Genomic DNA, 16,350 nt, shown 5'->3' with positions numbered 1-16,350 from the left:
TGATTCCCATAATCTGTTGATAAAAAGAAAGGTGAGTGTTATTGCCCTCCAGCATAGATTACAGTGGACTTCACGTTGGGCCACAGAAAAATCCTTAAGAGTGAACTGAAAATTTTCAGTGCTCAAAGTTTTCGTACATTCATGCTATTTTCAGGAAAAATCAGCACCATCAATGTATACGTATATTTCATAAACAAATAATTCAAGTGTTTCATATAGCTGGTGTTTTTCTTATTAACACTTTGTGACTCACTTTAATCTTTATGTGAATGTGTATTTAATAGGAAATTGCCCGGCATTTACGCCCTGGAACCCTCAGAGCAATCTTTGGTAAAACTAAGATCCAAAATGCTGTTCACTGTACTGATCTGCCAGAGGATGGCCTCTTAGAGGTAAGATAATGATGGGTAAACATCCTATTTATATTTCAAGCTCATAAATAATCTCAGCAGTTCTGGTGTGTAAGAAACTTTTTCGGTATTCTTGGCTTACACTGTTACTTGGCCATCTGATAACTTCAGACTGCAACTGTACACGACTGTGTATAACTAGATGTGTATAACACAACTGTGTATTAACTGGATGGTCTTCAAAGAATTAAGATAGTTTTCTGATTGGCATATGTTATGGTTTAAAAATAATTTAAAAAGTAAAAAACTACAGCATCAATTCAATAATGTGAGATTTGTTTTAAAATGAGGTAAAAATACCATTATCCTAAGTTGTTAGTCCTGAAAATGTGTCAATGAAATGAAGTCTGGTACACAATGTGATAGCATTGAAAGTAATAGCTACCATTTATTGCCTCATTTCTAGGCCAAAGCAAAGAAACTTGAAGAAAAAGATTGATTTTTTTTTCGTATAGTTTAAAAATTTTTATGTATCAAAAGGAACAAATGAAATTAAAAGACAGATGATAAATTTTAGGGATTATAGTATAATTGACAAAAAATGATTGATATCCATAATTCATATTTATTTTAGTATTATTTATGTTTTATATCAAGTCTATGTCTTTTATTTCTACCTTTGAAGTCATATATAGAAAAGCCTTTCCCAGACATTTTGTTTTTATTTTCTTATGGATTGAAATGTTCAATCCACCTGGAATTTATTTGACATATGGCATGAGGTATGGATTTAGTTGGCTGTCACAACTTTGTTTATTAAATCCTTCCATTCTTTCATTGTTATTTCTCATTTATTGAGTACTTATATACACCTGTGCCTGTTTCTGAACTTTCAATTTTATTCCATTGGTCTGTCCCAGCAAAATACTGTTTTTATTATTGTAGTTTATTTATACTTTTAAAAAATTTTCTTGGTTATTCTCTTAAATTGATTCCTCCACATGAACTGTACATGAGTTTACCAAGTTCTTTACCCCACCCCCACAGGATGCAATGGGACCTTGACTAATGTTACAATGTGTTTACAAAGAAATGGGGGGGGTGATGTATCTATAATAGGAGTCTCTCCTACTGCATTTGTGGTATGTCTCTCCTTTTATGTAAGCAGTGGAGTCTTCTTTAATATGAGTCTCTGACATAGCCCATGAAATTTATTCCCATCAGTTTTTGTTTTTGTTGCTTTAGAGAATGACTCCATTAAAATTTTTTGCTATAATCCAAGTTGTTAATCTGCTAAAATCTTATCTAAACTGTGCACTTTGGTATGAAATTTTGACATACTTGTGAAATATAAGAAACTTCATTTTTTAATTACCCAAAGGATTAAATGTTTATTTTAAATTTTCACCTAGTTTATGAATATTCCCTTCACCTTCTGATGGCTTAGGACCTATAGAATACGTTTGAATACAGACTGTTGTTTAGTGAAACTGAAATATTATTAACCATGAAATTTATACCCATTAAGAAGTGTTATCCAAAGTATGCCTGTGATTTTGCTCATACAATATGAAATAAATTACTATTGCCTGCAGTTTACAAAGCCATTTACTAAATGGTTAAAATCTTTCTAACCTAATTGCACAGAAGATTTAATTGCAAATTAATGACTGTGTGGTTTAGAGAATTCATCAAAACACAGAAGTTGGAGCTCCTACAGCCTCCCCTCATGTGGCCAGTGACTCATAGTTGAGGTCACCTTGGATCAGTCACTTTTTCTTTCCATGCCTCACTTTTCTTATCAATAAAATGGAATGAGGAATGCTGATATAACCAACGGATGTTCTCTTAGTTAGGGATTAACTGTTTGCAGAGTGTTACTTGACTTTAAGTTACATGGCTTTCTAGGAGACAATAATCATAGTAATTGTTTTTGAGAATGATGAAAATATGGATCTTTCCTCTGCTTTTCTTTTCCAAATGTTCTATAACTTGGTTATATCACTTTCGTGGTTACAAAATAAAAACTTAAGAAGTATATAAAATATTTCATTGTATGTACAAATAGTTGATCAAAACAAATCTGCATTTCGATATATAATTAGTTCTGCATTAATTCTTATTCTGGTACACTCTGGAAAAAAAACTAGTTAATCAGGAGTTTACCAGGAATAAACATAGGTGTAGGGTGAGTAAGATGACTGGACAGGCCTGGATTTCTTGGCTGTGGTTAGTGCAGGCCTCTGTACACACTGACACTCATATTTATCTTTAGTTTTGGTTTCTATCTGGAAAGAAGAGTTGTGATTTTTACTAGTACATTGTCAAAGAGGGAACAACTCGTACAAAGACAAGAGTGAAGAGCTTTCTCTGAGAGATCTAAAAATAGTTTAGTAAGGTTGGGGCTTTGACCTTGAGGTGAAAAAATGACAAGAGATAAGGCTGAAAAAGTCAGCAAGGGTCTTGTAAAGTCATATTAAGACATCTGAACTTTATCCAGAGGGCAATAGGAATCCAAATAAATGTTTTACGCAGGGGAGTAGCACAGTCATGTCTGTGTTATAGGGATCATGCTGGCTGCAGTATGGAGAACAATCAAAGAGGGGTGGCAGGGGGTCAGCCTGAGGGAGAGAGACAGGTAGAAGGCTGTTAAGGTAATTCAGAGGAAGATTCTGGTAGCCTGAATGACTATGGCAGTAGGGATAGCCAGAAGCAGTGAGCTTCAGAAGACATTTAGGGAGGTAGAACTGACAGCCTCAGAGAGTAATTGGATGTGAAGGGTAACCCACGGCAATGAGACAAGATTAACTCCCATCCCCAAGTGAAGATGGTGGTACAGAGACTGCCATCTTTATCTGTGATACCAAAATTTCTCAAAACCAAAGTTTCTTCATAAATTTGATGGCAAAGCCTCACCTGATCTTATATTTGACTATGTATGATTTTTATATAGCCCACTTAGTGTGACTATTCACACTACTGCAGAAATATTAACGTATTAGATTATGGGGAACTTCCCAGACTCCTTGCATAATATATAGTATGTATGTGTATATATATACACACATGTATGTGTGTGTATGTATATTCAGTGACTTCTATATTATATATAGTATGTATACCATATTACTATTCTACTTTCAAAACATCTGTCACCAGGAGTTTTAAATAAAGGATAATGGAGAAGGTTTGAAACAGCCTTGGAGAAAGAGCTGATTACAGAATATAGATTTATACGTGATATTTAGGGTTCCATTGATTTGGGAGACTTACACGTATCACGACTTTATTGTTTTTGTGATGAACAGTTGGATTGACCCAGGGGCAAGATTTTTACAGGTAAGTGCATTGAAGAAAGATCATTGAGGATGTTAGCAAGAGTGGTTGAAGTTATAAATAAGGAAAGATGTGATGGCAGGAGGTGCTAGAATGAAGGGAGAAGGTAGAAAGGGACTGCATGCCTGTCTGAGGCTTACGGACAGGGGTCCTGGAATAACAGAGGGAGGGAGCTGTGGTCAGAGTAGATTCGTTTAAATTGAAAATTTCAGAGGTAGAGCTTTTCCTGGTGGTGCTAAGGTTCCGGGTGTGGCCATGAAAGAGGCAGCCAGTGTGGAGTGGAGGTCAGCATCAGTCACCAGAGTTGTGGAGGCTTTAGTGTTTACTGAAATTGAAGTCACCTACTAGGATCGTGGCCAGGAGGCAGAATGGAGAGGAAAATAGAGATCCAAAGTCTGAAGTTTTCACCAAAAGAGAGACATGACCTTGAGAAGTGACAGCAACAGGGAGGAGAAGAGAGGATCTGGCTAGTTGGCATAGCCTCAGAGTTCAGGACTCATCCGTCGGGGGAGGAAGGAGAACGCTACTTTTACCATCATAGGCAGAGATGCTTCACCCGAAGGCCCCAAGGAAGTGAGGCCCGTGAAGATGTCCAGGTTTCATTTAAGGCTGGGAGGCTTAGTGAGCGAGTTCAGGTTTCAAGGGAGTGTACTTTGGTAGTGGGGTTCCAGAGGGAGCAAGAACAGTGAGAGATTGGAGGAGGGAAGAGGAATCCCAGAGCCATGTAAGAGTAACAGGATGGGGGAAAATAGATGATTAGAATGGCCTCCATCTTGGTAGATGGGGGTGTTTCAAGTTAATAATTGTTTTTCTGGTCACTAGTAATAGAGACCATCAAAATAATGTCTTTAAAAGCCAATACTTTTATTTTTCTGCCCCATAATTAGAGGTCTGAGAGTAGGCAGCCTGGCCCTGGTATGGCAGCCTCAGAATATTATCACGAACCCAGGCTCCATCTTCTTGTTCTTCTCAGCCATTCTTAGCATGTGCTTTTGCCTTGTGGTCCCTGGGTGGTTGGTGGAACTATAGTTATCACTTCTGGGTTCCAGGCATGAAGAAGGGGAAGAGCAAGAGGCAAAAGGTGAAGGGTGCCAGTCAGTCAGCACCCTCCTCCCCACCTGCTTTAAGGACCTTTTCCAGAAGCCCCACCCAACAACTTCTGCTTATGATTTATTTGTTGGAATTTAGTCCCATGTCCACCGCCTTCTTCAAAAGAGCTGGTAAATGTAGTTCTGGAAGTTGAGAACATTGCTACCTCCAACAAAATCAAGTTTCTATTAGAAGGAAGAAAGTGAGAATGAGCACTGGGGAGATGGAGAGCAGTCTCTGCCAGAAGTGGTCACAACGAGGATAACAGGGGTATTTAGCTAGGGACCAGGTTTCCGGTAGAATTGGCCCCTCCTATTCCCCAGTATTCTGGTTCTCAACTGTCCTCTCCTGATCAGCAGCATCAGCATCACCGGAGAACTTGGTGGAAATGAAATTCTCTGGCCCCACCCTAGACCTGCTGACTCAGAAACTCTGGAGGTCAGACCCAGGAATCTAGCCCTCCAGGTGATTCCAGTGCCCCTAAAGTTTGAGAACCCCTGCCTTGGTGCAGTGGTTCCCAGCCAATAGCATGCATCAAAATCACCTATGGAGTTTTTTAAATTACATAAGTCTGGAGCTCTATCATAGAAGGTTCTGGTTAAGTAGGTCTGGGATGAGCTTCCTATCTTTTTTTTTTTTTTTTTGATGAGGAAGATTGGCCCTGAGCTAACATCTGTGCCAGTCTTCCTCTATTTTGTACATGGCATGCCACTACAGTATGGCTTGATGAGTGGCATGTAGGTCCATGCCTGGGATCCGAACCCACGATGCCTGGGGCACCGAAGTAGAGCACTATACCATGGGGTAGGCCCTGGGGTGAACTTCCTGTATTTTTTTTTTTATGTTGCAGTTGATTCTGCTATAGCTAATAATTAAACTAGCATTTGGAAGCCACTGCCCTTTGGACTTTTTGGAAAAAGTTGGCCATGGTTCTACTTTTGAGGAAAACTTAGACCCTGTCAGCAGGAGAGCAAAGGGATTATTTTGCTTTCAAGACTCACTCAGAATTGGAAATAGCAGCAGCCTCTGAAATTTGAAGAGATCTATGGCCTCTCTCAATGGATTCAGTTGCAGCCTGCAGGGTTATTACGCTTCTAGGGGAGTCCCAGTCTCTGAAGCGGGGAGTCTTTGGCCTCTCCAGAAGGAGCCAGTCGTGACCTGGTTGACTACCTGGATTTCTTGGGGGAAATCTCAGTGTTAAGGCTGCTATATGCCTTCCCAGGGAGTGACTAGAGGCCTGGGGCGTGTTTGTGTGTCTGTCTCCATGTCTCCACACGCGTGCTCACGTGCACACATCAGTGCATTCTGAGGTTGACAAGGATAGAGGCCCTGGGTCTCTCACAGCTGAAAACAGTTCTCAGGTCTTCACATCTGCACTCGCCATTTCATGTGGGCATGTGACCCACAGCTGTGCAAGAGAGCAAGCCATGTCTTTCTCTCCTGCTAGTTGTGTAAGTGCCTTGAGGGCCTGGACCTCTCTCAGACTTTTGTATCTCCACTCCTGCCTAGCATCCCACAGGCTTTTAGTCAATGTCTGCTGAGTAAGTGCCTGGGGGAACGTATCATGAATGGGGAATGTGCATCTCTATCCCCCTTCTGTTTTCATATGGCTGAAATGTCACACCCTGATGAGGGTGCCACACTTTCAAGTGCCACATCCCACTACTCCCTTCACTTACCAGTTGTCAGAAAAGTCTACTGCTGCCAGCATCTTCTTTCATTGCTGAGTATGTATGCAGGTAAACCCTGAACTATGTGCATGTGGAAGGCTGATGGTTTGCATAGATTTTTCTTCCTCTCAAACATAATATTTCAAAAGTCTCTACATTAACCTTAAAAATATCCTGAAAATGTAAGAAGCATTAGGCTATCAAATTGTGATTCTTTATGATTCAGTTATTATTTCAGAACTGGTTATTTTCTCAGATAAAAGAATCTTGGACTAAGAAGCAATTTCTTGTTCCCTCCTGTATCCTGTCATGTGTGGAGCTAATGTTTCTTGCTAGATTACATCAATTACTTCTACCCCAGAGAGTCCTCACACTACCTCAGTAATAAATGGATCTCTCATGTTTCCCTCATTTAGTATAGGTAGGAGTTTAACCTTTTATTCAAGGCAATAATCGATCTCTATAAAATGCTAGAGTAATTTATCCCAAAGAGTCATAATCCTGTTTACTTCATGGAAATTTCTATAGACATTAGTACTATAATGTCTATGCACTCATATAATGACTGAAATCACATTCCATAAAGGGAATTAACAAGTCCATAGGTCTTTCAGTTTCTCAAGTGCAGCTCCAGCTCTAACCTTCTTTAGATTGGCTCTCTTGACTTAAGGACTGTATTTAATATGATTTATCCCACTTCATATAGGCACTTATAAAATCATTCATTGTAGACATTAGGAAATAAATCTAAATTAATTTCTTTGGGAGAGATTAGTTAATTAATAACTATGGAAAATCCATATAAAATAAATAGATGCAGAATCATTGGACTAAAAATGACCTTAAAAGGGCATTTAAGAATCTCCAAGCACTTTGTCTCAGTAGTTTTTCATCTTCCCTACCTATTCCCTTGCAGTGGTTCTCAGATCTTAGCAGCAGGAGAATCCTGTGGGGGCTTTTTAAATACACAGATTGCTGGGCCCCACTCCAGAGTTTCTGATTCAGTAGATCTAATTTGTATTTCTAACGAGTTCCCAGTTAACACTGATGCCATTGGTCCAGAGCACCACACTTGGAGAACCACTGCCCTAGGCCAAAAGCCACTGCACACTCAGACTATAAGGTTGAGTTGTTCTTTTGGCTAATTGTTCTCTTATTTGGGATTTCATAGACCAGGGACATTTCTGAAAACAAACCAAGCAATGAACAATAGTAACAAAACCCACATTGGGGATTGACAATCAACTTTTTAAAATTTACCAAATGAGGATATAAAAAAAATTGTTTCCCGTCACCACCATCATTTTGTTTTGAAAGGGCATTTAATTGCCAGCGTCACTTAATCATAGAATAATGGACTGTCTCTTCAATTGGATAAGTTCAGCTTTACCCAAAGTTCACTTTATTGCTATGGTGTGCCAAGGGCACGATGGTGGAAGAAGTCTCTTACAGATACAGGCAAAACAGGGTTGCATTTTCTGTAGATAATTTTAAAACAATAATATAGTCCACTAAAAGTTTGTCTGTTTTTTATTTTCGCCACGCACAGACAGTTCCAAACAGTGTCAGTGAGAATATATTGCCACCTCCCCATGGTGGACCACTCCTACCAGCCCTTGGTTCACCTCGTATTGCCTTGATTTTCCCCATTTTGCCGGAGAGCAGTGAAATGTCATTCTGGATGAACATCACCCGTGGAATGATGGACAGGAGCCACTGCGCTGAGTTATGTGTGATGGTGGAGGCTTTGGATTCTTAATTTTGCTGAAACTTGATTTTGTGGAATCATATATCATGTTTCTTAAGTCAAAGAGGAATATAAATTTTTTGAGATTTCTATAGTCCTGAGAGTAATGATTTTATCCATATTAAAGAAAATTGTATACATTTAAAAAAAAACATTCGAAAAATAAAGAACAAAAATCCTTTCTAATTGTTTGGAATGGTAGAGTTGTCTTCTAACACACCACCTAGGTTCAAATATAATACCATAGGTATGAATGTAAACAAAAACTCTTTATTTAACTATGACCAATTGACAAATAAAGGTAGAATGTTCTAATTCAATGTAGAAAACAAGAGATTTTTTTTAATAATATTGAGTTGCTCAACATAAAACAAATAATTAAAAATTAATTTTCTCTTCTTAATCTATGACTAATTTTTAAGTTAACTGAAACACATGTGTATGTATTTTATTTCAATTTCATTCATTCATTGATGAGAATGTGCAGTCGTTTCACTGGGTGTTGTTTTGAGGATACAAGTACTATAGAGTCCCAGCCTTTAAGGAATTGAAAGTTTAGCTGGGAAACAAGATAAACACATATATGAAGTTAAATTGTAATATAAAATTAAATGCCAGCATAAGAGAATGTTGCCATACATTGAGCGAGTGATCAAGTGTCAGAAAGAGACAGTAAGTGTGATGAGAGTTTAATGGCGAGCAGTATGACTGTGGCTGAAGGGATCAGGGACATTTCATTAATGAAATGGCACTTGAGATGGGCCTGGAATAACAAGGTAGATTTTTATGTGCAGAGAGGAAGAGGAAATGGCAGGCTAGTTTTGGGAGAACACTGAGTTACCCAAATCTAGTTACAGTGGAAGGTTCCTTTAGTAGCATATGGGAGATAAATTTGGAAATGTAAATCTGAGCTAGATTATAGAGGCTTCTTTCTGATGACAATAATGAACATTAGGATAATGGTGATGAAAATAGTAGCTGCAGGGGCCGGCCCCATGGCTTAGCGGTTAAGTGCGCGCTCAGCTGCTGGCGGCCTGGGTTCGGATCCCGGGCGCGTACCGTCGCACTGCTTCTCCGGCCATGCTGAGGCCGCGTCCCACATACAGCAATTAGAAGGATGTGCGCTATGACGCACAACTATCTACTGGGGCTTTGGGGGAAAAAATAAATAAATAAAATAAAAAAAAAATAGTAACTGCAATTTACTGAGCAATATGTACCAGGCACTGTGCTAAATGGTTTACTTGCATTACCTAAAAACCCTGTGGGTAGCTGTGATTATCCCCACGTTACACGTAAAGAAGGTGAGGCTCCCACAGGTGAAATGGCTGGGCCAGCATCATCCCACAATTAAGTGGCACAGCGCTGAAATTTAAACCTAAGTCTGTCTGAAGTCCAGAACCCTCCCGGTATCTAGCAAACTAGGTCAGGGATGACAAAAGGTTTCAAGTGCCAACTCTTGATTTATTGATAAGATTCCAAGACTAGTAGTCAACTAACCAGAAGAAAATACCCCTGGTGGAATACTGATGTCTGCCATAAAGGAGGGGTGGGAGTTTGTTGGTATATATGACACACAGTGGCTACTTGGGCACTAGAGAACTGGAAGTCATCAAAAGTTTTAGAATAGAGCAATGATCTAATAAAGTAGAGTTTTCAAAACTTGAAACAGGCAGCCGAGTTTGAGTGAACAGATAATAGGAGTAATGGAAGCACATGTGCTAATCATCCAGTGAAAAGTCTTAAGGACCTAGTGGCCTAAAACATTTAGAAATACTCTTCTACTTCAAGTAATCCATTTTACCGTGAAAGGTACAATTCTTTGAATGATCATCTCTTCCACTAACCTCTATGCTCAATGAGAACAGTGACTTTGCAGTTTTTGTTCTTTGCTTAATTCCCCAGTGTCTAGGCACGCGATACATTTTTGTCAACTAAATCTAGTGATATTAAAGATAGTGATAATAATAGTAATAACGATAGGCACTTATTTTGTGCCAGGCTCTGGGCTAAGTGTTTTCAGCTCAGTGAGTGCATCTGGAACAGACCGTCTGGGTTTGAATTCCAGCTCTGCCACTTACTAGCTGTTTAAGCAAGTTACTTAAACTCTTGTGCCTCAATTCCTTCATCTTTAAGATGAGGATAATAACAGCACTTATCTTAGAGGGTAGTTGCAAGAAATAAATTGGTTGATGGATGTAAATCAATAAGAATAGGACGTGTTCAATAAATGTTATTGGTTATTATTATTATATTTATCATTATTATCATAATCTTTACCATTACTTCATTTGACCGTTGGAAAAATCAATATATCAGAGCCAAAGGGAAGTCTATAACTTCCATGATGTGCCCAGTATGTGTCAGGCCTATTAGGCTCTTTCACAAACAATATCCCAGTTAAATTAAAACTCTAAGTATAATTTCAATGTCAGAATACTTAATTCTATTTTCACCATATACAAAGCACATACAGACCTGGTTTCAGATAATGTGTTTTTAAATATAAGTAAAAGAAGGCTTCCTTGTTTTAGCATAGCCCTTTACAGATGATCATCAGATTCTATTCCCTTGCAGGAGATCCACAGGTCAGTGCCGGGGCTATCCTCAGTGCTGTCACAGCTAAGCTTGGTCCCTTGTTTTCTCACTTTCCAACCTCTTGTCTCATTGTATAAACGTGATTGTCTATCACCTGGCAGTGAAATGAAACTCACGGATGATTCCTTTTTTAGCTGAGGCTTAAGAGGCAGAAGCTGGATGAGCTCTTCGAAAGGGAGTGAGAATCCGTGTTTTATCTAGACAAGCAAACTTCCCTTTGCCTACTGTTTACTAAAAACAAAATCACAACTGTCTTCCATCCCCATTGAGTAATGCTTGTCTCTATTTTGTAGCCCTTCACCATGATGATCTTCAGTAATGCTGACATATTAATTTAAATGAGTATGGTCAATTCTGGATCATTTCTCATAATGGAGAAATGAAGGGATTAGCAAGGGCACTTGAAATTCAGAGAGATGCCAGCAACCATTTGTCCATTAATTGCAACCTGTTCAGCAAGTGACATTTTACTTTTTTGGTAATAAGTATCCAAGTGAAGTGATTTGCTCTTTTGGCCTTAAATTTGTTTTTCTTAGCCATCTTCTTATAGAGCACAAAAATATTTGTTGTGGGCTTAAAATAAATATTTTATAATTAAATGAAGGTGATTAAGAATCAGGAAGGGACCCAACGTCACAAACTAGAAAAAAGTTAAAAGACTGACTTTTTCCCAGGACTATATAATCTAGATTTGATAGGATTGTGTAACCAAATATTGTCCTCTAGCAACAGACAAAAATGTGTTAACTAAAAGAGTAACCTCTCTGAGTTAAATATTATTTAAAACAAATAAATAAATATGCTTGATAGTGCTCTTATTTCCAATAATCCTAGAGTTGAAAGAACTTCCAGAATAGCATTGGTGTAGTGTCTGTTGTGCATACAGGCATCCTATAAAAGAAAAAAGGTACCAACCCCAGCACATGTGAGGGTACATGGCTTTGATCTGGATATCAAGTAAGGGAGACAAAGTGCCCTTTTTAACCTGAGATGTCTGTGTCTCTTCACCTAGCACATCTGATACTGCATTCCCATCACTACCTGCCAAGGCTGTCCAGTCCCTTCATTTCCCTGATTCTGAAAGAGGAGTGGGGAGGAAGTTGTAGCCATCCACTCATTGTCCTTTGCTCTCTGTAGTTTGACTCTGAACTCTTGTCTTTGGTGTGCATACTGCTTCATTTTTTAGCCAGTGACTAAGCATGATCTGAGTAAATAAGTAACTCTCAGGTGACTAATTAAAAGTCCTTAGAGAGGACTTGGAAAGGAGCCTAAAACATTGCTGGCCTAATCAAATCCATCCTCTTTCTCATTCATAAACTATTACTGCTACTCCCACTTTGGTTTGGGAGTAGAAGTTGCTACACCCACTACTGTTCTTTCTCCAGTAGACAGTTACGGACATTTCTGTTTTAACAAGAGAGAAAACAAGAATAGTCTAATAGAAGGAAAATGTTAGGCCCAATGTTTTCAAGAACAAATGTATTGAGAAGGTTTTACAGGTCAAGTAAAGCTTTTACAGAAATTCAAAAGGACTGTAGTCTTCAAATGTCAAATACCTGTACTATCACACAGATACTAATGTTGTGTAAGGCATTTTCTGGGAGATAATGGTGGTAACAGGAGCTATTTCCTATTCTCCTTTAACCTGCACATTCCTTTAGCCAAGAAGGTAGCAACTAGACTACATCTTGCAAGTATCTTATCCACAGCAAAGTTGCACGTTCTTTTCTTGATGCAAGTATAGATGAAATCCGATCTACTGTAGGAATTATTTTTAAATCTTGTGTTGAACATATGTTTACTTCATGTAGTTAGGAACTTGATATAGTCATATTTGTGGCTAAGTTTAAAAGAGAGCTATGATGTAAAATTGATTTGTGTTAATTCCTTCATGTCATCTGCTTATTAATTTTGTATTTTTATGCATGTGTATGATGGCAATATTAACTAGCTTTATTAATTTTGTGTTTTTATGCATGTTTATGGTGGCAATATTAACCAGCTTTAGGGGTTACTTACTGTGTGCCGAGCATTGTTCTAAGTGTGTTACATACATTAACGTATGTAAACACTCAATGAAATAAATGTTATTACCCTATTTACAGATGAGTAACTGAGGCACAGAAGGGTTAAGCAACTTTTCCAAAGTCATACAGCTAGAACACAGCAGAAGGTAGATTGAACCCAGGCGGTCTAGGTCCAGAATTTATACTTTCTAACTTCCCTGCCTTTATATTATAATCTTAAATATAACAAGTATTATTTCTCCAGAGTTTGTGATAGAGTGGTGAGTGAGGGCACAAAAATTAAGCTTTGGGGAAAAGACTACAGAATATTGAGCCAGAATATTTGGCCTCTCTCAAAAATAATTAGGGGGCCGGCCTGGTGGCATAGTGGTTAAGTTTGCGTGCTCTGCTTCAGCAGCCCGGGTTTTGCAGATTTGAACCCTGGGCGCAGACTGACGCACTGCTCATCAAGCCATGCTGTGGCGGCGACCCATGTACAAAATAGAGGAAGATAGGTGTGGATGTTAGCTCAGGGCCAATCTTTCTCAGCAAAAAAAGAGGAGGATTGGCAACATATGTTAGCTCAGGGCCAATCTTCCTCACCAAAAAAGAAATAAAATAATTAGGATGATTGGATATTTACTTATATTTTGTCTTTATTAACTTATATTTTTATTCATGACCTTGTACCCCTCAGTATTAGATGAAAAATATGAAAGTATTTATTCCTCAAAAATCTCTCAAACAGCAGCCTACTACATTGTCAGCAGCAGTGGGCCATTAACCTCTCGAGGGGAATAAGGGAATGTTGGGGGCCCCTGGGATCCCAAAAGATTCTTCTGATTTTAGTGTGTAAATTGCTTACCTTAGTAGGGACACAGTCAACAGTTGTTGAATGACTAAGTGCGTAATTCTCATCTCCCATTTTGGTAATGTGTCATATGCCTAACAAATCACACATAACTTTCTCCTCGTGGTTCCCAGTCTTCTTATACATATTCTGTTAAAGCATTTGGCATACTGTAAAATAGTTATCTGTTTCTAAGTTGTTCTTCCTTCAATGTGAGCTCCTTGAGGGCAGGAACCATGTCTTACCTTTATATCCCAAGAATCTAGCATCTGGTTATCAATAACCTGATTGACTATTGACAAAAGTTTGTGGAAGGAAAGGAATGAGTGAGGCAGGCAGGCAGATATAAAGCTCGTATCCCTGTGTATCTGTTTTACATTTAGCAAGAGGTCATTGGGTTTAATCATGGAGACTTTGATATAAATAAATAAAAATATATATGCAGATGGTATTTCTTGGATTGGATACTGCTCCTATGACTTAGGCCCTGGGAAGAGGCCACTGGGAATCAAACAGTGTGTGTGTTATATTCTATCCCCTAGGTACACCACCCAATTTTGTTGCATAATTATGTCATCCTCCAAAGGGCTTTGGCTGTACTCGTAGTGAGTTCATCTGTAATTATTGATAAACACATTTATTTTTGCTGAATTTATACAAAATACCTATGTAGGTGGCCCCAAATCATTGCAGTGTCGAAATTTCTCTGTCATAGTGTAGATATGGGCTAGGAAGTCTGCCTTGGAAAATTATGGCTGATTCTTTGAAAAGCTACAGATTTGTTTGTTACTTGTGACAAAGTGCAGCATCAGGGTTTTTTCCCCCAATAATATTAAATACTGTCTCTCTCCACTTCTTACTTCCCTCTTCTCCCAGTCTTGACCATACTCTTGTATTTCACATTTTAGCCATATCACTCATAAAGATCTTCCTCAACTTACAGTGGGGTTGTGTCTGACAAACCCATCGTAAATGGAAAATATCCTAAGTTGAAAATGCACTTCATACACCTAACCTACCGAACATCATAGCTTTGCCTCGCCTACCTTAAGCATGCGCAGAACACTTACAATAGCATACAGTTGGGCAAAAGCATCTAACACGAAGTCTGTTTTACAATAAAGTGTTGGATAGCTCATGTAATTTATTGAGCACTGTGCTGACAGTGACAAACAGCATGGCTGTGTGGGTACAGATGGTGGTAAGTGTACCGGTTGTTTATGCTCGTGATCTCAGGGCTGACTGGGAGTTATGGCTGCTGCCGCTGCTCAGCATCACGAGAGAGGATCATACCACATATTGCAAGCCTGGGAAAAGATCGAAATTCAAAGTTAGAAGTACGGTTTCTACTGAATGTGTATTGCCTTCACACCATCGTAAAATCAAAAAATCCTAAGTCAAACCATCCGTTGGGGACCATTAGTATTACGCACTGTGTGCCTACAACAGTGCTGGGTATGGTTTCTGTTTTTAAAGGTTTTAAATACTCTATTTTCCTACATAATTGAATTATTCTGTTTTTAAATTCAGATCAACATATATGACAGCTTCCATCTTTGTTGTAAGCACACTCTCGTTTGGCGGTTTTTCATCTGTTTTACTGCCCCTGTCATTTTATATACAGAACATTGTATGTATTCTCTCAGAACACAGTTTATTCCATCTCATTTCCATAGTGGTTTGAGTGGGAGTGGGGGCTGGGATGGGGCTGGGAAAGGCAATCACCATTTCAACTCTCAGCGGGGGCGGGGGGAGGTTAAAACTGTTCTTCCATGGAAGCTTCTGGTAATGCTTTTGTCTCCTGCCTCACCCCATTCTCACCCCACCCCGACTGTGCTGCTGTGACTGACCTTATGACAGCAATGAATCTGGCATAAGAGAGGAGTTCCAGAGTCAGTAAAACAGAAATGTGTGAAGTAGCCATCTCATTGAATCCTTCCCAATAACATTTTAAGAGTCCATTATGCTTATAATCTGTTGTGTAATGAATGGCAGTCCATCTCATGATAAATACTGGTCCCCTTTGGCATCAACCTTAGAATTACGAATAGCTTAATCTGCTGGGTAAATGAATAACAACTGCAGGTTTAAAGTGACAAAAATAGTTTCTTTGCTTGGAATATCATTGTACATAACTCTCTGTGCAAAGTTCTCCTCATTGCTTGTTACACATTAACTTTTTGGTTATAGTACAATCACCATCTGAGAACTAAAATCTGCTGCTTACTATTCATGGGGGAATGAGAATTGTAAAACATTGTACAGCAGTAGCACCCAGCATGATACTGAACCTTTCCATAAGGTTATCATATTGGTACATTTTCTGAGTGTTGCCTTCAAACTATTTTAATAAAGACTTCGTTGTTCTGTTGGTTGCATGATGATTTTCTGTGATAGACACCCATATCAGTGATATCGATGTCATATCTTATATGTGTCTTCTGTGTTAATAGCCTTTATTGACATTTATACATTCCAGATATTCCGTTTATTTACTGTTATTCCAGTTTGTCTTCTCATTTAAAGGATATTATCTGTGGATTTTCTTAGCTTTTATACCATGGTTAGTTTTGGTCCTTCAGCAGTTCAGGTTAACACACTTTTATTGAAGGCCTACTTGTGCCATTCACTGTTCCAAACACCAGGGGTGACTAAGATGCTGTCCCGACACTCAAAGAATTTAATGTTGTCTAGGAAAGATTGT

The 16,350-nt window shown here is 38.7% G+C and overlaps 1 protein-coding gene across 3 annotated transcripts in view; it reads left to right on the top strand.

The window, feature by feature from the left end:
- Nucleotides 1-16,350, top strand: part of NME7 (NME/NM23 family member 7) — a 216,475-nt gene that overhangs the window by 172,903 nt on the left and 27,222 nt on the right. For all 3 annotated transcript variants that reach the window (XM_087437797.1, XM_004425068.3, XM_087437784.1), the window contains exon 11: nucleotides 285-392. In XM_087437797.1, the coding sequence (XP_087293923.1) occupies nucleotides 285-392 (108 nt within the window). The remainder of the gene's footprint in view (nucleotides 1-284; nucleotides 393-16,350) is intronic.

This window comes from Ceratotherium simum, chromosome 2, assembly GCF_057802395.1.
Source record: "Ceratotherium simum simum isolate JZ-2026a chromosome 2, ASM5780239v1, whole genome shotgun sequence".
In the NCBI taxonomy this organism is placed as follows: Eukaryota; Metazoa; Chordata; class Mammalia; order Perissodactyla; family Rhinocerotidae; genus Ceratotherium; species Ceratotherium simum.
Note: the sequence above shows the minus strand (reverse complement) of the source record. Positions and strands in the feature narration are given on the sequence as shown.